Here is a 23616-nt window from a genome sequence, read left to right as displayed (position 1 = left end):
TATGAATCCTGAGCAATATTTTGAAGAGTAGTAACCATATACTACATAAAAAACACTCTACAGAAAAACTTTCCAAAATTTTGCACCACAGATATTAATTGGCACTCTAGTTAAATATGAGATAACTAAATGTGCTTCCCAAACAGATACTTTTACTTCCTCAAAATAAACAGCTTTTCAGAGTGAATTTAAACTTAAACTCAAAGGTCTTTAAAGAAGGTCATGTGGAAGTTGAAAACGATAACCACTATACAGCCGCATGAACATGAAAATATGCACAAATATAGAATATAATTGACCCTATATTAAATAAGCATAAACAAGTTATATTCATTACAATGTTTCCTCATATTGGACAGGAGAAAAAATTACAATAAACAGTCACTATAACCAAAATGGATTTACTATATTCTTACTGGAGAGAACTTTTTGTTCTGGTTGTGATGGAACAGTTGCTATAATGAATGGCAAATAGACTGAGTTCTGATTGTATTTGTATTGAATATCAATAACAATTTGTTTGCATAGTATGATAACACATAATCCTGAGGATAAGGAATTCTTATCAAATGGGTTTAATTTACTTTTTCAGACTTTCTCTATATACATGTGTGTGATTGTTAATATTCATAGCAATTGAAGAGCAAAAAATTATTTCAGTAAAAGGAATTATTAAAATTTATACTATAAAACCACATTTATTTTCAGGGCAAAAATCAAAACTAAGGAGACATTAACTTACCGAACTTTCCACTCTCTCTTTGGAACAGGAGAACCAACAGCTTGACATGTAAGAACAATTTTGTCTCCAGGAACAGTGATGATATTTTCTCCAAAATCCATTATTCTAGCAGGAACTGAAAATGGTGAACAAGCAAAATGAAGTACAGTATCACAATAGATAAAAATCTGCATACAGTAAGTCTGAGATCCGAGTTTGAAATTATAAGTCCAAGATTGAGACTCTTCGGGATTTCAGCAATTCCCGACTTGGGAATTTTCCAGATTTTAAATCATCAGTTTATATCTAATGAGATGCCATATCGAAATTATAAAATTAAAAATCTGAAATAATTGTTTTTGAAATAATACAGCATTTATGCCGTTAAAGGAATAAAAAAAGTTTTAAAAAAACTCAATATTTGCTTGTTTTATTAAACATTTCTTTCAATATAAGCTGTTTAAGAAGCTTTGCTTTTGTGCTAATACTTTTTCTTTAATTTCATAAATAGCCATAATTTCTTTGTCAGTTATAAAGTCTGGTAATTACCACTAAATTGTCAATCAAAATTTTTCATTCTCTGCAATCTCTCCAATCACTTTCTTCCTATGAGTAGTGAAATTTTCTGAGTTTGGTACTATAGATTTCACACCTCCTGTTAGTTGGTTAATTATTGGTCCATGAGTATAGTATTGGCAAACTTTTGTTACATCGTCTTCATTTATTACCACTACTCCACATTTCTTCCCAAAGCATTCCCTGTACAGTACTTAGCAAGCATCCCCTGTACACTACTGCACTACTGGTGATGTATGATGACACTACCGACTAAAGACATGCTTTCCACTAAAATCTGCTTTGCTCTTATCATACACTGAGAAAATTAGTCTGAATTATATTAGTTTTGTTATTTGTTATACTTACGTCTATTTACCACATATGCTTAAGGCTTATCTGAGTCCCAATGACACATATTTAAAATGGTACTTTTCCATTATGCCTCTGAAATATATTTTGGCAGGTTTTTTTCTATCATAAATAATTTCTAATCGTAAAAATATTTTACAGAAAGCAAACACACACACACCATGTGGCAGGTGATGGCCAATAGAGCATCTGCCATGAAAAGTATCCTTATGGGAAAAACAAATCAGTTATTCTTAATTACTCTTAGCACTAAATGGCCAATGAATATCATTTATGAAATCTACTTTTAGAAATTTTTTCTTGTCAACACACTTAACACTATGCAACGCAGTTGGCTTAAGACTGCAATTGTTCACAAGCATAATGAGTATAAAAGGTTGCCATGCTGTTTTTTATTCGGTTACTGATATTTAAAAACAAAAATTTGACTTAGACATTGCTGTGTGAATCATCTCTTGAACTACAATGAGCTAATAGTCATATGGTAATGAAAACAAAAAAATAGGAAGTTCTACAGCTGTCTACCACAGATTAAGACAAAGCAGATCAAATAGAAATTAATAACCACAAAAAAATGCTGAAAATCACTAGGTGTGGAGGAATGAATTTAGCCAGTTCTCCCTGTGAAGTTCTACAGATGTCTACCACAGATTAAGACAAAACAGATCAAATAAAAATTAATAACGGAAAAAAAAAAAGCTGAAAATCACTAGGTGTGGAGGAATGAAATTAGCACAATTAAAATTTCATTTATTGCTGGAAACATTTTTACTATAAAAGGGCTAAAAATTTTTAAATTAGAAGCTTCTGTGATATTTCCCAGGAGAACTCTTGGTAGAACAGGGAGAATTTTCAGCTATGCCATATGCAAACATTTTTATTTTAGCACACATTTCCTGTACCTCAAGTTTCCTAGCATAGTCATTGGCAACTCTCTATACATTCCCTTCCATCCTGAAACTCTGCTCATCATTTAAACACTGCCCAGCATTACAAACAGGCATTACTATAAACTTTTACATGAACCAAAATATTGCTTTCCTAATACAGAAATCTACTAAACATGCCTAAATGTATCAAGACACACTGCTGTAGGAAAGTAATTGCCTTCACTACAGTGAAGCCTGATGTCAACTGATCATGTGGCATGCTGCATTTGTTGATTTCAGTAAGTACATTATTACATCTACCATCCATAGGATCAAATATTCAGGCCCCACAGAACATTGTCTATTTTTATTTGAATGACCTTTATACAAAGAAAATTAAATTTAGGAAATCTGCAATTATTTCTTAACTTTAAGCATAACTCATAACCTTATTACTTTTCCTTTTTTTAATTTTATTCTTTTCCTTCTACCATACAAGTTTTTCAGAAGAAATTATTTACAGTTTTAATAATAAAAAAGGTTTCAAGCAGTAAATTCTAGTACATCAGCACGTGATATAAATTAAATTTTATAAAAGTATTCACTTTTTTATCATATTAACTGATAGATAATAAATTTCTCTCCTTCAGAAATATTTCTTGGTAATATCAATAAACTGTACTTAACAATAACATTAACTAACTTTTATATCATAATTCATGTTTTAGTTTTAGTTTAGTACCAACCTCTGCTACTTGTTGTTTGTGACACAACTCTTGTAGGTTCACCTTCTCCTCTGGCTGTTGACGCAGTAACCCAAAACTCATGGCGTGAGCGATCTGGTAGTCCTGACACTTTGTACTGATACTGGTTGGATGGAACACGAATAACAGATTCATTCTATAAATCAGGGGATGAAAAAAGTTTCCTATTAAAAATTTACTTAAATTAAGACTGTTCATAGTTGTACATCATTAATTTGAAAGTATTCAACTCCCAATATATTATTGACATCTATTGTAAATAAAGAAAAATTAATGAAAAACTATCACTTTTAACCCATAAGCCACTGGTGTTATGTTGAAGCAAAGGTCAAAATAAATAGATATAAAAATATAACTACCAAAGATATTTTATACTTAACAGATGATTTTATATAGGGAATATTATGAAGATTATTTCTGTAAAAAAAATATTTGGCTTCAACTATAAGTTTTGTTTATAATAATTAGTCTTACACTTTCTTGTACTCTCATTTCTTGCATAATTTCAAGTCCAATAATCATGATATATCCATGCTGCCAACAATTTTGAGAAGCTTAACACTTCAGTCTGATTTTTTAATGATGCACAACAATTTGATTCAAACTGCATCAACAGATTTCTTTTAACTTTAAAAATACATTGAATAAATTCTTATCATTTTAAAAGCAAATAAAATAAAATGTTAAGTAATGATACATTTAAGAAACCTATTTAATTATGTGCAAAAGATTACAATGTTTCACTAAACAGACTTTTTTTAACTGGAGATAACAACAGGAAAAAAAGAATCTAAACCAAAAGGTAGAATTTTCTTTTGTTCAACATACTCGGATTCCTTGTTCTTTGTAAGAAAATAAGAGCCATGCTCTCTGAACGCTGAAGGTCAGTGGAAACCAAATATGCTGGAAATATGCTGGAAACTTGCTTTGTTTTTTGGAAAGACAATCTGGTTGGCTCTACACCAGCTGATGGAATGACACACATGCAATACATAATTTGCCAAGAAAGTGGTCCACTTCCAACAATAGTGCAAAAATCCCTTTTTTGGGGTTCACCATATGAAATTCCCCGACTTTCCTTATTTTGGCTAAACTACTTAAATTTTTCGGTCAGTTTGGGATTTCCAAAGGTTTGAAAATTAGATAAAACAAATTGCATGGATATTGTTGATTGAAACTTTTTTGTGTTTTTCATAATTCTTCCAGATTTTCTGCACATTTAAAGAAAAAAAATACTAATCCTTAAAATCATCCATGCCACTGTTCTTTACGTTCTACACAAAGACTTTGCAACATAGAGGTGAACCTAATTCTAACAGAATGCCACAATAAACATATTTTGTCATACAATATAGTGTTAGTGACCATTGAACTAAAGGTCATAAATAGTTTCTATGATTCCATTCAAATTATTTAAATGAGTTGTCAGACAAAGCTTTATTCATCACTAGAGCCATGATGAAAATTTTGAAATTTTCGCTATTCAGGGAAAGAGGAATCAGTGAATCACATGAGCATAAGGTTACAGCTGATTCATCCTTTATGGAATCAAATTTTGATCCTTATCGGTTTTGTTGGAATATAAATGCTCTCCAAATTATGTCCTTTGAATAATGGTTTTGCATTCTTTAGGTCTTTTGCAAAACATAGGATATTCTTTACAAAAGTTATAAGGTCTTTGCTTTACTACTATTGATAAAATTTTCCTACAATCTATATCATGCAAGCAGAAAAACTGCATTCTTTAGGTCTTTTGCAAAACATAGGATATTCTTTACAAAAGTTATAAGGTCTTTGCTTTACTACTATTGATAAAATTTTCCTACAATCTATATCATGCAAGCAGAAAAACTGCATATTATTTTTATACTCAGAAGTAAAGTAAAAATTGTAGGTAATTTCATCAATATTTTTACTATTTATTTTTAGTGTTTTTATACTGCTATGAATAAAATAATTACTCATAGTTATTAGTGAGTAATTCAAAATAATACAACATGCTACCAACTATGAGTTGTGAAAGTGAGGTTATGGAGCACAATCCACCAACTCTATATGATGTCGAACTAGCTATCAGATCATTAAATAATAATAAATTAGCTGGACCAGATGACATCATATTGGAGCTTTTAAATATCAATGAAACAAATTTAAATAAAGCAATCCATTATCTAATTCGTTGTACATGAACGCAGGAATAAATGCCCACTGAGTGGGGTGAAAAGGATCTGTCCTATTTTTAAAAAAGGAGACAAGCTAGAATGTTGTAATACAGAGGAATTACTGAATCCAGCATATAATTTTTTCCATTATCTTGTACAAACAATTGCTTACACATACTTCTAATGTTATTTGGGAATTACCAGTATGGATTCCAGAAGGGAAAACAACAACTGATCAATTGCATTCTATCAGGCAAATCTTGGAAAGAACTAAAGAATATAACATTGACACCTACCAACTGTTTGTTGATTTTAAAGCTGCCTATGATAGTATTAACAGAGAAAAACTACTTGGAGAGATGTTGGAATTTAATATCCTGAAGAAACTGATGAGCCTCACAAGGATGACTCTTAAGAAAGTAATATGTAGAATAAAAATTTTAACATATTTTTCAGAACCTTTTTATACTGAGAAAGGATTAAGACAGGGAGACCCACTATCTTGCCTGTTGTTTAATATAGCTCTAGAAAAGGCCCTAAGAGACTCTGGAATAAACACAAGTGGAAGCATCTTGCACAGAACCATTCAAATGCTGGTTTTGATAATGATATTGATATCATTGGACGATCAGAACAAGATGTGGTCAAGGCATTTGTCTCACTTTAAAATGCAGCAAGAAAGATGGGCCTAATCATTAATGAAGACAAAACTAAATTTATGATTGCATCTAATAAAACTGTTGATTTATCCCCCTTGAAGATAAACAGTTATACCTTTGAAACCATAAAGCAATTTAAATGTCTGGACATACTGATCACAAGTTGCAAATAGAATATTTATGGCTAATAGCTGTTTTATGGCCTTAAATAACAAATCCAAACTAATCAACATAAAAACTAAATTAAACGTATATTAAACTTTAATAAGGCCTGTTGCCCTTTATGGAAGTGATTGTTGGATACTTAACAGACCAGAGAAAGACCTGATATCAACTTTTGAAAGAAAAATTCTAAGAAAGATCTTTAGACTGATACAACAATATTAGATCAAATGAGGTACTTACCTTGGCACCACCGGCTAAGCTACGCCAGTATAATGTAAACTTAGTAATTAAACCATTTGAATGTAAAGGAGGCTTCCAGCTAACAAGAATAGTATCTGAAGACATAACAACAGCTTTGATATCGGCAGGCGGCCCGGGAACTGTAGAAACAAAGAAGTTTTTTAAATCATTCATATATCATACACCATAGAGTAATTTCATTATGACTAACCCTAAACTACTGAACTAAAGAAATGAGTGCTTCTATAGCCTGAGTAGTCACACGTCATAATTATATTACATTATACAAAGTGTGCAGTTTAAAAGCAGACTTATCATAATATACACTGCATTTCTCCAGTTTAATGCATATTATCTACACATTTCATTATGTTTTTAACAGCCTTATGAACTTGTTATAATAAAAGCCTTATAAACTTGCCTTGTTTATAATCCAGATGACAGCAATGATATTCATTTTCAGGTCTTCCAAAGCATGTGGATTATTTATTTATGCAATTTTTTTTTAAACCATAAAAAATCAGTTACAACAGTAAGATCCAGGATTATTAAGAAATGGCTCAAGGAACATAACAGTGAATTTCATTCAACATCATGATGTCTAATTTCAATAGTATGAATTTAAACAAACATTTCTGGTTTACATTAGAGTTCATGGCACATCACTAGCACCCCAAAATATATAAAAGCTGGGGAACCTGCAGTTAAGATTATGGTATCAGATAACCAAGAACATATGTCATCAAACTTATGCCTTACAATGGTACTACAATTTTGTGACTAAAGTAGCTTTTGAATCTTAATTAGTAGATGCCATAACGAAATGGATCTTTGGAATAAAACTGCAAAATCTTGATAGACAAACATCCTTAAAAGTAATTTTATATATTCACTTAAAATTAGAATAGCAGACACAATTTACAATATTCAACTGTTTTATCACAATAGCAAAAAATATATATTCTAGACTAGCTGCTAAGCGTCCAGCCTTCATCTGGCTTTTAAATGTACTGGAATGGGAAAACACCAAACATTAAATTCAAATAATGCACAGAATTTTACTCTGCAGAACAACTTTATCTCCCCCCCCCAAAAGAAACCCACAAATTTCAATAAAAAGGTATTACACATAAAAAAATTACAATGAAATAAGCAATATTCTTTAATACAAAAGTTAATTATCCTAATAAATAAATAACCAACTTCCCATTGCATTCTCTGGACAAATGTCCAGTATCCAAGAGAGACATTAAATTTAAAAACTGCACAGAATTATTGCCCTTATTTTTCCGAGTGGCAGCAGTGTTTATATAATGAGAGAGAATTATTGATTTGATGCAATTTCATCAAAAAAACATAAAATTAAAAAAAAAAATCTCATTTGAATTTTGAAAAAAATCGCACCTATATACCAAATTTCATAGCCCTAGGTCTATTAGTTTACGTGCAGCATGAACGAAAAACACACACAAACGGACTCTTTCTTTTATACATATATATTTTCAACTTCACTTTAAATGCAGAAAAAAAATATTATTATGAATGAAAAATGAAAACATTATTATGAATGTTTAAAAAACATTATTATAAATGAATTTTTCATAAACATTTGTTAATAAAAATGTTTATAAACAAATTATAGTTTTTTTTTTTTTTTTTTTTTTTTTTTTTAATGGCTGAAAATTTTTTTAAGTTATTTTTTTTTTTGAAGAAACTAAGCCTTACCATCTTCAAGTGTGGAACAAAAAATGGGATCACTTCGAACTCCAAAACCCTTTTGAGTAAAAGCCATGATTATCACAGTATAATTAGTAAATTTATGTAAATTTGTTAACTTGATCTCTTGATCTGAAACCGTCCTTTCTTCATATTCTTCATCTCCTAAAATAAGATATACAAAACAGATGATGAAATTTGAACTATTCGGTTCAAAGCTTCAAGACAAAGCTTCAAGATATTATACAAAATGCCGAGCTCGATTTTATTAAAACTGCATGTGATAAAAGATTTAAAAAAAAAAACTCCTTTATTATACTAAAACATTTACTTTTTAATGAGATTAAAAAGTGTTTTTTTTTTTTTTTTTTTTTTTTTTTTTCTTTTGGGATAGAAGCACTGTTCCAGTCAATGTATTTTGTTTTCCTATTTGAAATAATTATCAGCACTTTTTTAACCGAAGCCAGAAGACTGTATTTCTAGTACAGATAATTATAGCTTTAAAATGGGGAATACTTAAAAATGTATTTCTGTGCTCAACAAAGTATAAATATGGGACATACTTCTGAAGTTTAATTAATTTACAGACATGAAATGATAGCTGAATTACTACAGTTCAACAATGATTTTCATCAGAAGCAAAAGTAAAATAATTTCTAGTCTCTTCCAGGTTTTGAATTTCATGGATTTCAATCATCCATGAGTTCCACTTTTTTGCACATGGAAATTAAGAACATTTAAAGGTATTCGAATGAGAAAAAGTGGGGATCAACAGTTGAATAAATTAAAGCAACTATGTAACCAATTTGGCTCTTGTAATATCATTCAAATAATAAAACAGAACTGTATTTTGGATACATTATTATTAAACACAATGTAGTATTTAACAAATTGAGAAAAAAATTCATTTCTTATAAAGTATGAAGTAATTATAACATTAAATTAGGAAATTTCTTGAACATTTATATTTTATTCTTATAATAGTCACACATATTTTAAAGATTATTTACATAGTCATTATTAAAAAATATTTCATTTTTTAAACATGCCTCTTACAAAAGCACTATTATAACCACAATTAAAACAAATTTTGCAATTTTAATAGCTAATCAGGAATCCTGAAACTTTTGTTCCAGAATGGCTGATTGTTTCCTGTTGTTCAAAGCACCAAATTGTGATGGCTCCATTACCAGCCACATAGTTTGACTTCATATTTATCTAAGACATTAATTCACACTCTGAATGGCAATCACAGAAAAAAAGATGGAAAAGTCAAATGAATTAAGGACTTACTGAAAATTTTGGCTTAAATTAAGCACTTTTACAGGTCCAAGGATCACTTCTAAAATACTTAAAGGTTTAATGAGGGCTACACAAACCTAGCTTAAGTTAAATATATAAAGAATTGTTAAAAACCTCCTCAATATTCTAGACAAAACTTTACCAATATTCCTTATTTTAAAATAATGTCAACTAAGTATTAACAATGCTTTATTTCAAAGTTACAGCTAAATGTTATAAGAACTGATATATCTCTACATGTATTCTGAGATCAGGCAATTATCTAAACAATTATTTTGTGATTCTATGATCTGCGATTGGTTATTACATCAGAAGAAGAATTTACTAGCACTAATAAACTTGCAAAGTGCAATAAATTAAACACCTTATTTTTAAAAAATCATTCTTGTAATTTATAACGTGTTTAAACTGAATTTCAGATTTTGACAATACAGAATGCTCATCCAATACTGTTTTATATGTTTTTTTATTTTTTATTTTATGAATAAAATTTAAGAAACAAATAATCAATTTATAAATATATGATGCTGTAGTAACGTATCTTTTAAGTCATGAAAACAGAATTTCAAAGAAAAGTATCTTTAAGCATTTTACTAATACAATTGTAGGAATAGTTCAATTAAAAAAAGGATACTATAACTGTTAAAAACACATTTTTTAGATTCAGTATAGTTGAATGCATTTATTATAATATATCACTACACAAGAACTATCAGCCTAAGGAGAGGAATGCTTTCAGGCAAAATTTCCTAATGGAAACAAGATTGTAGTCACATTACTCACAAGTTAAATCACACACCCAAAATATCTTAAATATCTTTCTTCGGACTATCAATCTAGATCATCATTTTCCACCAGCACACAAGCTGAAAAGTAATCTTATTTCGTAGAACTGAACTAAATTAAATTAATTTTTAATAACTTAAGCTATAATCCATGGTGCCCAAGAATCACAGGAAAATAAACACCTGCAAGTGTTTCTGCTGGCCGAAAAAGAATTTTATATCCTTGAAGGATTCCATGGATAGAGGAGGATGGGGGAGCACTCCACGATATGTGTAAGCTTTGAGATGTTGGAGACATACATTTTATGTCTCTTGGTGCCTGACCAGGAACTATAAACATAAAAATACAGTTTAACAAATATTATAACTTAACACAGAATTTTAAATTTACAATGAGCATATCATATACATAAAAATAATATACAATTTTTCATACTACTTTACATAATCCACAGAACAAGGCTAATAACATGCTATTTTATAACTGAAAAACATGTTAAATAATTTATTTATAAAGAATTCTTTAACTAATTCTATAAATGATACACTCACAGAGAAATAAAATATTTGTTTCTAAATTTTGATAGAAATGTTTTAACAGATTAAGCATATTTTTATTCATTTAAAATGTTTAATAAATATATTTCATATAACTGTCAGATACTCATTTAATCTAATATAAAAATACTCCATCTCATTCAATCATGCAATGAATTAATACATGAACCATGAGTGAAAATTTCTTGATCAGAGCACTTTAAATAATATGACTAGATATAGTATCTGTCACCTTATTAAACTCTCAGGTTAAAAGCTCTGAAAACTAATGCCCATCTTTTTTTTTTCGTTTTAACAAAATGAAATGAGAGTGAATTTATATGTGTGTGAGCCTATGAGTGAGCACATATGCACACATGCATACATAAGATATATATATTAGGCTGTATATACTCTTAACGTATAGATATCACCTCTTTGTAAACTGAAGTTATGCGTGATGTGTGCAGGTAAGCTTATAATATATTTGAAAATCATATTTTTAAGATATAATTTGTCTTGAACACAGTTTAATTGAAAATTTATTTCAATAATATTCAATTTTATTTTCTACAATGTTTATCTCTATACTTACTGTTTATTTCTCAAATTTATGTTTTTCTCAATCTTTATTGCTGGCTAACATGACATCCATCTTTCAGTTAATTTTCTTTTCTATTTCATTTAGACACCTAATCGCTTACCAAATATGTATCAAAACGTACATAAATAATAATAATGCAATGGGACAAAGTCAAATTTCTATTTACTTTCCATTTGAAATCTAAATTTTGGTGTCTGCAAGAAATTTCTTTTGGTTATACTTTATAATTCAAATGCATTGACAGCTAAATATTGAATTTTAAAACTGATATTTATTTCAAATAATTCTAATACCCTGGATTAACCACTAAATAACTTTCTTAAACTAAAAAGTAAACACATTTTATGAAAACTTTCCAGATTTCCAGAAAAACTTCAAAGTAGGATAAAATGTGAGAATAAATAATGATAATAATTTTTCTGTTTATTTATTAAATTTGTCTTTGCCACATGCATAAAAGAATATATATATTTTTATGTAACAATTATAAACTTTTTTATTTCTTCTAACAACTCTACAGTTGATGGGATTTTGATTCTGATACACTTCATAGCTTTGGATAAAAATCACTAGAAACTACCTGTATCATTGATGATAAATGCTCATCAGTCAATCAGGTTCTTTCCTCAGACTTACCAATTTTCAACTGAAAAAACACTGTTCACACATAAATGTATTCCCACACAAAACAATTATGCTTATTGAAAAATTCATAATTGAAGCCATTTATATTTTGGCAAATATGAATAAAAGTTAATCAGATCTGTTATTTCGAATCCTTGAATAAGATTTATATTACACTGGTGAATTACTTATATCTATTAATTATAAAGATTTTCCAATGCCCTGTTCATGTTCATTTTAATGATAATGAAAAAAAAAAGTAAAATTGGACTACAAATCATTAAAATACATTTTAAGTCAACAAGAAATATTATATCTCTTATCATTATGCAGCTTTGCTTTTCAGTGGTTTTATTATTTATTTTTGCATAAAGAAAACTTTTATTTCATTTATTGAATTAACTTTTAATACAGCTCAACATAAGTACCTCCCTTCATTATACTAGGTAATTTCTCTGTACTCTCTTTAAATTTCTTGAAATATGCAACAAACTAAATGATCCAGAGCGTGTCTGCGTTTTTACTGTTTTGGTTATTGTTTCAATAACATTATCCCTCTGCACACTTTTTACAATAAATACACAACTAAAATATATTTGCAGACTGCTAGTATGAGACCACTGCTCTAGTGAATGGTATGTAAAACTTACAAACATGCAATTGTGTATGAATAATGCTATGTGTTTGTTGTTAAAAGCAGTTCTTTTCCTTGCCACTTCTATATAGTACTTAGTTAGACATCCTGGGGGGGGGGTATTATTATTATTTTTATTTTTTAATTGCAGCTTTACTTTGACTGAAATTTGTTATTAGGCATTTCACATGACATATTTATAGAAATTTAAAATTTTATGCTTGATTATGATGCTAAATACAAGCCAAATTGCTTCAAAATGATTCAAAATAAGCAAGCTTTTTAAATACTAAGAACTTTTTAACACATTCACTTGCATCTATAAAAATACTTATAGCAGATAAATTTAGTTTGCTTGCAAGCTACAACATAGCATTTTATTGATGGAATTGTGTAAATCACCGAGTATGATTACTGACATAGCAAATGCATGCAAAGTTTAGGTGTTTGGCACAAGAAGAGACTAAATGACATTTGGCAGACTGAAATGGATCATTTATTTCTCAAAACATAACTGAATGTTTAGATTGAAAAAACTTTTTGTTTTGTTTTGTTTTGTTTGTTGCCTTCAGAAATGTTTAAAAAAATACTGCACAGATTCTTGCTCAGTGACTCATGTGTATCTAAAGACCCGTTTACACTATCAGAACTTTGCTCCAAGAAACCTACACTAACTCGACCTTTCTGCCTAACATAGAGCGACCAGGTTTGAAAGATCACTTGAGTTGGCTGACACAAACCTAAGAATTACAATTTTCCATATCTCTCGCTCATCTTCAAGCTTCATCTCGCTCATCTTCTTACCTTATCAGACTAAACTCATGTACCTATCAAATTGTATGAATGATAGCTAATAAGTATGAATACATATATCTATATATACTTCATTTACAACTGTATTTGGATATATTCACAGAAATTGAATATTTTATGCTTGATTTCATAACAATTATGAAGTTAAAATAAGCAAGTATTTTAAATTCTATAAATTCTTTTCTGTACATCAGTTTCATATATTTAGCTTGTAAAACATTTGATAAAGAACTCAGATGTAGAAACAATGTTGATACCTACCATCTTCAAGGGTTCGAACTATGACCTCATCAGATCGAGGTCCTGCACCCATTGAGTTGTATGCTTGTACTAACACACTGTAACTTGTATATTTCTGTAACTGGGTTAGTAACACTTCTTCTCTTGTACCTTGTCCAACTTCCAAAGTTTTGTATAGGTAGGAGTCTTTGGAATCATATACTTTGTAACCAACATAGTACCCTTTAATGGGACCATTCCATAACTCTATATCTGGAGGCTACATAAGAATATATAAGACAAGAACTTATTCACAGAAAGAAAAAAGAAGCAAGAATGAAAGCCATTTTATAGTTTTGATTCTTTTTTCTTTCAGAACATTGTTTAAATATAAATCTAAAAATGTAACAGGTAAAATGCTGCATTTCCTCACATTTCCTCCCCTAGCGCTTTAGCACAAGATTCTGAAGATTTTAAAAATATTTACATATTTTTCCCACTTTCTCTATTGGGCATAGTTTTTACCTCTGGGAGGTTCTCACTGGGAGGTTCTGCCACTCAACCAAACCATCACTGATGTGTTCTACTATCTACAGTTAGACAGGCTGTATTCAAATTTGGTAGCAAAGCGGCCAGGTCTCATTAATCGTCGTGGTGTTATCCTTCATCATGATAGCGCCAGACCACATGCTGCTATCATCACTTGTTTAGTAAAAGGTTTCTTGGTTGGGGAGTTTTACTCCATCCTCCCTATTCTCCTGACTTGGCACCAACTGACTATCACCTATTTCATGCATTGAACAATTCTTTCAGTCAGAAAAATCTTTGATGATCTTGATTCTGTAAAAAATGCCATTCAAAACTTTTTCAAATGAAAACTGCAGAATTATACCACTGTGGAATTCATCTCCTACCAGAAAGATGTCAAGAGGTCATAGATAACAATGGGGATTATGCACAATAATAGGTGCTGTTCATTTTGCATTTATTTGCTCTTCTTTATGGGTAATGAAAATGGGTAGAACTTTTGCACTTATACAATACAAATCAGAAATTCAATATACTGGTTTGACAGATAATAAATTATCAATGAAGACTGCTGAAATTAAGAAAGACATTTGAAAATTCTTTGTCTGCGAGCACCGCAATAAAAAAGGCACATCTTTGGTTAAATACTTCTTGAAGCACGCAAACTCTATAACTGAATAGGACACAGCCAAAATCATCATTAAAGGATAGTATTAAAGCAGCCTTAAAATTAGAGAAGCATTAGAAATTGTCACTAAATTATAACGTAAGAAAGACTGATCTTTTCATCTACCATAGATAGAGACATAAATCCTCAGAAATACAACAACCTTATGACAAGCAACCCTGCAGAAAACAATAACATAAGAAGAGGAATTTGATGGAGTCATTCAATCCAGTTCCAGCTGAAGATGCAGATGGGCGATCAATGAAAGCCCCTAACATATTAATGTTTAAACATGTTTTAGTGTACCAATTCATTTCATTTTTAAAATGCATGCCTTTTATTTCTGTTTCTAATTGTAAGTAAATATTATAGATTGCTTTTCATAGATGGAAGAATTTCAGTTTCAATTATTTTTCACTTGAGGTATTATCCAAACGATATTAAACTGGACCAAGTCTTTTCATTCGCATTAGAATGCATAAAGTTACTCAGTAAAAGCTTAATGGCTAAAAAACTCATTTTCAGAAAAATTTGAAAAGAATTTGTTAAATTTTGTACATTCCTCGATGAAGATAGAACACTTAGAATTCAGTTCACATATCAGTTTTACATACATCTTCAGTTCACATATCAGTTTTACATACATTTACATACATCTCAAGAAGGAAATACAGCCTCAAATGATATGTTCATGATAGATAGAAATATCTTTATTCCTGTTATTCTAATCCCAAACACTGTTGGTAGCAAATGCTATGAAACAATGTAACGGAAAACCAGAATTCGTAATACCATTTCACTTTGCTTGCAGTATATGATTAATAGCAGTTTTACACAGCATCAGTGTTAAATCAGTGAGCATGTTTGCAAACAGTAATAAATATTTTTATGGAAGCTCCTATGTAATTCTTTTAAGGTGAGATATAAATTCAATATGTAAAAATAAACTATTTTTAATAATTATCAAAAAAAAAACTTATAAAGAAAATATATTGACAACATTTTTGCCCTTTACTGATGCAATATTTAAAAAGAAACGACACTGCAGAGTCTTTTAGAATTTTTTGAAGTCAGGAAATTGAAGAAATGCACTTATTGCCCCTGTAAGGATTATGTTAATTTATCCAACAGTTAAATTTTGAGTAAAAGTTACTTTCCTATCTCTTCTTAATTTCAAGCTTACAACTTCCAACCAGAACGTATTTTTAGAATTGCGTTTGAATTCAAATGAGGAGGAGTGTTTAACTGTAAAGTTCTACTCACTTCGTTAGACAGCCAGTGATTCTGACTAGCACGTGTTCACCTTTTCAGGCTACTCTCTCTCTTAAGCTACTACTACGCTGGGCCGTACTTTAGGTCCTTGCTAGCTTCGTTGTTAATTAGCATAAGAGGCCAACTATGTTAGAATCTTGATAGCTTCGGCTATATCTTTTTATTTAAAATAAGTTAAGTTTTAGTTCTTAAATTCCTAAGCCCAAGTGGAGGCTTTATTGTAACTCCAAGAAAGAAGTCATCTGTTAAAATTTATTGGAATAATAAAGGGTAATTTCACCCTTCTTATGTTTTGCTATCTCATGAACTCAAGTGATTATTCGCTTATCAGTTCCTAAGATATTCCTCAATTTTAGCTATAAATTAAAACACTTAGGAATCTTACAGCCCTGACTGGGATTCGAACTCCAGACATCCCAAATACACATTGAATGTGCTTCCAGTTACACCACAAAGGCATGCGAAAAGGACAGGCAAAATACCTTATAACGTGACAAAACTACAGAAGAATATTTTCACAACAGTTGCACTTTCTGATAATATTTTACATATTTATGGAAGTATAATAAAATAAACAAATGTATGTAACACTAACAGAAAATCTATTTTACATAGTAGCACACATTAGAAGGAAACCAAAATTCATTTACAGTAGCATATCATATGATCACATGAGATTATAGTTAACCATCTGTGACATCTATTACCAAGCATAGCATGCTTGTCTATTCAGACATTGTATATAGAATAAACAAGCACATTAACTGACTGACTAAAACACCAAAAATCTCATCTTTTATTAAGATTTAAGAATTTTTCATCAAAAATAAAGTGTGCAGAAATCGGATGATAATGCAAGAATTATATTTGCATAAAAAACATTGTTTCAAGTATCGTGCAGTATTATGGCAGTACTTGGATTATCCATTGAGTGCTTTGCATTTCACTAACAGATCATATCAAATGTCTGAAACTTAAAAAATAATAATAATAAATAAATAAAGAATAATTTTTAAATAATTAAAAAGCTTAAAAAATGTTCATGCTTTTTTAAGTTTGAATTTTTCATGTTTTCAGCATTATTATCTATTTTATTTAGTTTATAAGTACTAGAGAAAACTTTTAGACTGCAAGCACACACACAAACACACATAATAATTAATTTTCAAATGACGGAAATAAGTGCAACTACATTAGCAAATATATATCTTACCCTCCAGGTAACTCTAACAGATTGTGAATCAACTGCTTCTGCTTTTACTTCTAAAGGAGGTCCTCCAGGAACTAAAAATAGTTAATAAAATGTCACAGTCAATTTCTTTGAAAAATATAAAAAATTCTCTATTTCATATGAAAAGAAACATTTTCAAAAAATCTTTAGACAGTGAATAAAAAATAAAAAATTTGATGGAGCACAATTAGAAGCATAAATATAACAACCCAAACAATTTATGCAATTTTATAGCAGCGAAGTACCTGAAGCTCAATCAGGGTATGGAATATTAAGGTGATAAGCAGTTTCACCTAAGAATACACTTGCTGAATCAGTTTGAAGGCTAGATTTCCAGCCAAAATATTTCTCTTCACGACCCAAACACTGCTTTTAGAGAATAACATATGACTCAAACTAACTATTGGAGATGGTTGTTTCAAAATTTCAAGAAATATTCTGGCTCACAGAATTTCTCAGCAAGTTCTGCTTGAATCTAATAGCAGTTTTACATAACAGCTGTAGAGAAGATCAATTATGCTGCCCAAATATTTTAACTGGATTAAAAAAACAATAAATGACAATTTTATTCTAAAATTGCTAATTCTTGTGGCATAATCCATTTGCACTTTAATAAGAGAACATCAAAACATGAGTTACTTTTTAATTAAATTACACAAAAAGAAAAATTTAAAGTCAGATAAACCTAATTAAATTTAATGCTATTTAAATACTTTCAAACATTTTTTGCAATACTTAATACCATGCTGAATTTCATTTAACTGTTAAGAGTACTTCTAATTCCCTTACATGTTTCCCTCCTGTTCATATTTTCAGTTGGAATAAAAGATAATTGTAAAATTTTCTGATATTGTGAAGCAATTTGATATGATATTTTAATGAATTTCTTTGATGCGAGGAATAATTTATTTAAATGAAATCTTTATGATTTGGTAATGTGAACCTTTGAGATTACTGTTATGCTATATTCATTTAAGGATTATTACTTTTTATCATTTTTAACAATCAATTGCTTACATTTTGCAAAAATTTATAAATCCAAATTCTAAACTCACATGTTGGGGAAGAAAAATATTTATAAATATATTACTCAGGCATCACTTAATTAATTAATATTTCAAGGCAGCGTTTTGTGTAATTGGATGAAATTAATAGTTAATCAAATGATTAAAAATGTATTTTGGTTGGCAAATAAATTTTGAAAGTGTTAATATCACATTATCTTGCTTTGGAAACTAAATTTTGAATTTTGGTAGCAATGATAAAGTTACATTTAAATATTTACTGCATTCCATTTTAATGAACTTAACTACATAAATATAGTCAAAATAGGTTACACATTCTCTGCAGTTTATAAAATAGACAATTTTTAAGCATTTAATGTGAATTACCCTTTTTCAATTAAAAAAAATAATTATCACAAATAAAAAAGTTACCTTCTTCTGCAGTAACAACAGTGACAGCTTCACTAGGATCCCCAAGACCAACAGAATTTTCTGCTCTAACCCTACAATAATAGGTTCTTGCAGGACGAAGTCCACGAAGAGTAATACTAGATTCTTCACTCCCTGTAGTGATATTTTGTATCCCCGAATCCCAATCACCTAAAAAATTAAAAATTCATTTATCTTTGTTGATGAAACATTTTATAACAGATAATCAAGACCTTTAATATGCACACAGAAAAAAAAGTTTTCAAAATTATATTTTTATAGATAAACTCTAATTTTATTCTACAACTTTCTGAAATAAATTAATCAATACCTTTAAAATGATAACGGAATAAAATATTTTTAAAAAATTATATCTATAGATATACATTAATTTTACTCTACAAATGTGTGAAATATATACAATCTTCAAAATCTAAGAATGTATTTTGCTTAAAAGAATTGTATTTTTTTTTTTTTTTTTTAATCTGATGTGTTAAATCTGTTTTTTTTTTTTTTTTTTTTTTTTATCTGAAATTGTTACAACCTCCTGCCAATTTCATGATTTAAATGGAGATGAGCTTTAAGTAAAGTATCACTTCTGACAGATTGCTTATAAACATAATCTAATTTGTTATTCCATTAAATAGAAAGGTCTGTAATATAAAATTTTGGATTATATTTTATTAGATATAAATGTCCATACTTACGTACTGGATTTTATAAATTTATATTACCATAATAAAATGTTTGACCCTCTTTTTTTTAATTAAAAATTACATTTTATTGGGCAGCTGAATAACATATAATTTAATTAGTTTTTAATTAAAGAATATAAAGCACTGATAATATATTTAAAACAATTACTTTGAAATAAATGCCATAATTCGATTGAACCAGTAGAAGTAAAAAGTGACAAAAGTCAAATTTTACAGGAGCAACAAAAATACTATCCCACTCCCCACAAAGGTATCAGAAGTCATCAACAAAAAATTAATAGATTGATATAAATCGAACTCATGTAATGCAGTGTTATTTAAGATATTTGATTATTCATGGGCAACCCCCACAGAATTTCAAAAACTTTATCCCCTTTTCACAACTTGCGTTTTTTTCCCAGATTGGGCACAAAATGGAAAAAACACTCATTGTTGTGAAACATTTGTTGCTGTTTATAAAAACAAATGTCACAGAAAGGTAACATAGCTTTAGAAATACATTGTTAAGAAAATTGGTACTATATATTAGTATTATCTATTAAGTACTATTTATCATTAAGAAAATTAGGTACTATATATCCACGGTAAAAAATAAAATAATAAAAAAGTAATAGCATTAAGAATTAAATTTCATTTGTTAGATAAACAAGTCTGAAAGTACTGAGAAACTGCTGAAAATATAATAATAAACAATAAGTAGAAAAACATAAAAATGTTTCCAATAATGATAAAACATTAATCATTTTCATCGCTATTCTTCTCGTTGCTTTCTATTTCTGTTGTCAGCCACTACACATTGTAAAAAACCTATGATCAGCTAGTGTATATCGAATGCACTTTAATGACGACCATCTTTTCATTAATAGGATTTTTACCTTCACTAAATGCTAGTTTGTCTGGCATAATCATGAGAGTGCTGTAAGATTTTCTTAGGGTAAACATATCATGTTTCAAACAGCGAGTTGGACAATTTTCTCTCCAAAACTATTCAAAGAAATAATTCATTTTACTGAGTGAATTTACTGAGATTCTAGAAAAAATGCTAGCTCTTTTCTAGTTTCTGGAGAGCTCTTGTTGTAAGCATGCCAGGAATAGAAATCTGCTATTCATTTATTGAATTCACAAACAACTTCTCTTTATTGAGTGAACAAGCACCTCACTGACAAAAAAGAGTGGAGCTCTTGTTGGAAGAATACCAGAAAAATTTGCATTTTAATTTGAAGGAAGAACAGAATGTTTATCCTCCCATGTTAAAATATGAGTTTAATTTTTATCATTTCACAACTTTTTGAAAAACTTCCACAGGGTTCATAGCCACATTTTAGTTAAAAAAATAAGCACCTATAAGCACTTTTCAAGCACATTTTAAGAAAAAAATAAGCACCTGTCTAATGACATTATACACAACTGTACAACCTTAAAAATTAGACTTGTAATTTAAAATATGAGAAATGTAGTATTTATTAAGAGAATAAGCATTACCTCAACCATGGAAAATCTATGTTAAATTTTATGTAAATTTTGCCTTGTCGTGAAGTGAGAACTGAATTAATTGAATGAGAAACACTGAAACATCTGTGAAAAAAAAACTGTTTCTTTTTTTTTTATTATTTGTTTAATTTCTTTTATACATCATTTTAGATTTATTACAGTATTTGACAATCTCGGGCAGAACATCAAAATTAATTATTTCTGCAAAATATCGCAAATGTTATTGCGCAATACGTGTGCCGTAATTCTTCCCTACATGATATTACGCAATCGGAATCAACAGCTGCCGGTATTGGGTGAATAAAGAACTAAATACGAGTAACTGGGGTGTTTTTCATTCTAATTTTCAACAGATAGCGTTAAATTTCCGGAATAGAATCATTCTTCGCTTGGTTGGTAGACCGCAGAACTTTTAGTCCTATTCAATCCAGATTGGAAAGTGACACACACACACAAGAAAAAAAAAAGTTCGTTGCTTGTTTTGCAGCGAACTTGTAACAGCTTCAATATTCGAAATTTTGCGGAGAAAGGGGAGAACCTCCCAATCTTCATACTATATAATGTATTGGCCAAAAAAATGAAATTATTTTGACTATTCGATTACTTTCCCTTTATTTAAGCCATTCCGAATATTATTCCTAAAAAGCTAATCTGTGTTAAAACACAACCATTTTTGGAAGTTTACTATACTTCAGCAGTTACTGCAACTATGTTATTATAAACATTCATACATATACTCATAATATAAGCATAATGATCATAATAAACACAAATATGAACTGACCAAGCGGAACGAGAATGCAAATTATTAAGATCTGGACAGAAATTCAAACGTGCGTAATATTTGGGTGGGAGGAAAAGAATGCCGAATGTACCGAAATTTTCTACTGCTTTCGCAATTCATTGACCAATAGAACGACAGGCACCTGTCTGTTCTCTTCGTGCACACCAAAGGTTATGTTAATGCAGAGAAAAGGAGAAAAGCTATTTCCGGGAGTAAGATTCACCATCTGACATTAAATATTAGGAAGAAAAATTGTTTATTTAGTTTCGGCTTTGGTACGGGGAAAAATAGCGCTTTCATTAAAAAAAAAAAAAAAAGCACTAAAAGCAAAAAATAAGCACTAAAAACAAAAAAATAAGGGCTTTAAAGAAAAAGTAAGCACCTATAAGGGCCTTTATATTTTATTTTCAAATATAAGGACTTATAAGCACTTATAAGGACCGCTACGAACCCTGTTCCATTTGAGAATTTTATTATTAGTTCAGTGTAGAAAGAAAATTTTAGTGAATCTCAGAACTACAGTTGAAAGAAATCATTTCAGGAAGTTAGCATTTGATAGAGTCAATAGAATGTGACTGTTAATGTTTTCCCTCCCCATAACAAATACAGTAATTGGCTTATTAATCAGTAACATTTAGAAATCTAAATTGGAATGCAAAACTAAATAAAACAGATGTTTACCCGATTCTGATTTACATTGTACTAAATATCTAATAATGGCACTATTTCCATTGAATGGAGAAGACCAGGAAATTTTGGCTGTGCGACTTTTGTGTTCAAGTACACGTACATCACGTGGAGGCTCAGGCGGCTCTGCAAAAAAATTAAAAACTAATAAATATAAACATAAAAGAAAGAAATTCAAAAGCATGAAAAATACAGATTAAGTAATGCTATAGGAAAGCAGATAAAAGAAAATGGCAAAATATATAGTTAACCCTCAGTAAAATTATTACCCACAGTTTCAGTCTTGGTCTTCTGTAAAGCTGATTTGAGAGATGATGTTCAATATTAATGTTTATTGGAAATTTCGGAACTAGCAATTTTAAGAACATAGTCATCAAGAAAGAATTAATTATATTTAATTTTCATATAATAGACTGAAATTTAAAAAAAATATAATTTAAAGAAATAAATATTACAAAGGCTATGTTAAACTCGAATTACAAGGATATTCTAACTTAATTATTAAACTTGAATTCCACAACTATTCCATATAACATACTATATTTACTCACATAGTGTTTTTCTAGCACAAGGTTCTGAAAATTTTTTAATATTCACATAATTCTCCCTTTCTTCAAGGTGTTCAGAAAGTGAGCTGCTCTAAATTTTAAAATTAATTCATTCACGTAATGATTATTTCCATCATACAAATTGATTTGCTTGCAGATTTTAAATGTATGTGGGTCTGAGTGATGAAGCTATAATAGTGAAGAGCTTCGCGAAAACAGAGTTATCTAATGTTGATTTTAAATCTGCTTGCGATGGAGTCTGAAAAAAAAAAGCTTATACATAAAATGATAAAGATTGGCATCCATGGTAATTTGCTAAGCTGGCTCAAGTCCTTTTTGGCTCACAAAATTGCCAGAGTTAAGCAATGTGACACTTTTTCCCGCTGCACTCAACTTAGAAACAGCCTGCCCCAGGGTGCAGTCCTTAGCTGCACTCTCTAAATATTACAATTAATGCACTGGTGGCACATATTCAAGAGAGTAAATGGAATTAGGGTTCTCATCTACACTGATAATGT

At 29.6% G+C, this 23616-nt stretch overlaps 1 protein-coding gene across 7 annotated transcripts in view; it reads right to left on the bottom strand.

The window, feature by feature from the left end:
- The window catches only part of LOC118189810 (cell adhesion molecule Dscam1-like), a 451139-nt gene that overhangs the window by 94353 nt on the left and 333170 nt on the right, over window positions 1-23616 (bottom strand). For all 7 annotated transcript variants that reach the window (XR_015041386.1, XM_085817549.1, XM_085817551.1 and 4 more), the window contains 9 exons: window positions 22545-22676; window positions 18876-19043; window positions 17422-17492; window positions 13784-14021; window positions 10494-10640; window positions 8233-8388; window positions 6508-6647; window positions 3264-3417; window positions 743-857 (listed from right to left, as the gene is read on the bottom strand). Coding sequence is in view for 6 of the 7 variants with exons in the window: in XM_085817549.1 (XP_085673675.1) it covers window positions 743-857; window positions 3264-3417; window positions 6508-6647; window positions 8233-8388; window positions 10494-10640; window positions 13784-14021; window positions 17422-17492; window positions 18876-19043; window positions 22545-22676 (1321 nt within the window). In the remaining variant the exon portion in view is untranslated. The remainder of the gene's footprint in view (window positions 1-742; window positions 858-3263; window positions 3418-6507; window positions 6648-8232; window positions 8389-10493; window positions 10641-13783; window positions 14022-17421; window positions 17493-18875; window positions 19044-22544; window positions 22677-23616) is intronic.

Source organism: Stegodyphus dumicola, chromosome 5, assembly GCF_044657685.1.
Source record: "Stegodyphus dumicola isolate Sdum_Otavi_A_Nest chromosome 5, ASM4465768v1".
Classification (NCBI taxonomy): domain Eukaryota; kingdom Metazoa; phylum Arthropoda; class Arachnida; order Araneae; family Eresidae; genus Stegodyphus; species Stegodyphus dumicola.
Note: the sequence above shows the minus strand (reverse complement) of the source record. Positions and strands in the feature narration are given on the sequence as shown.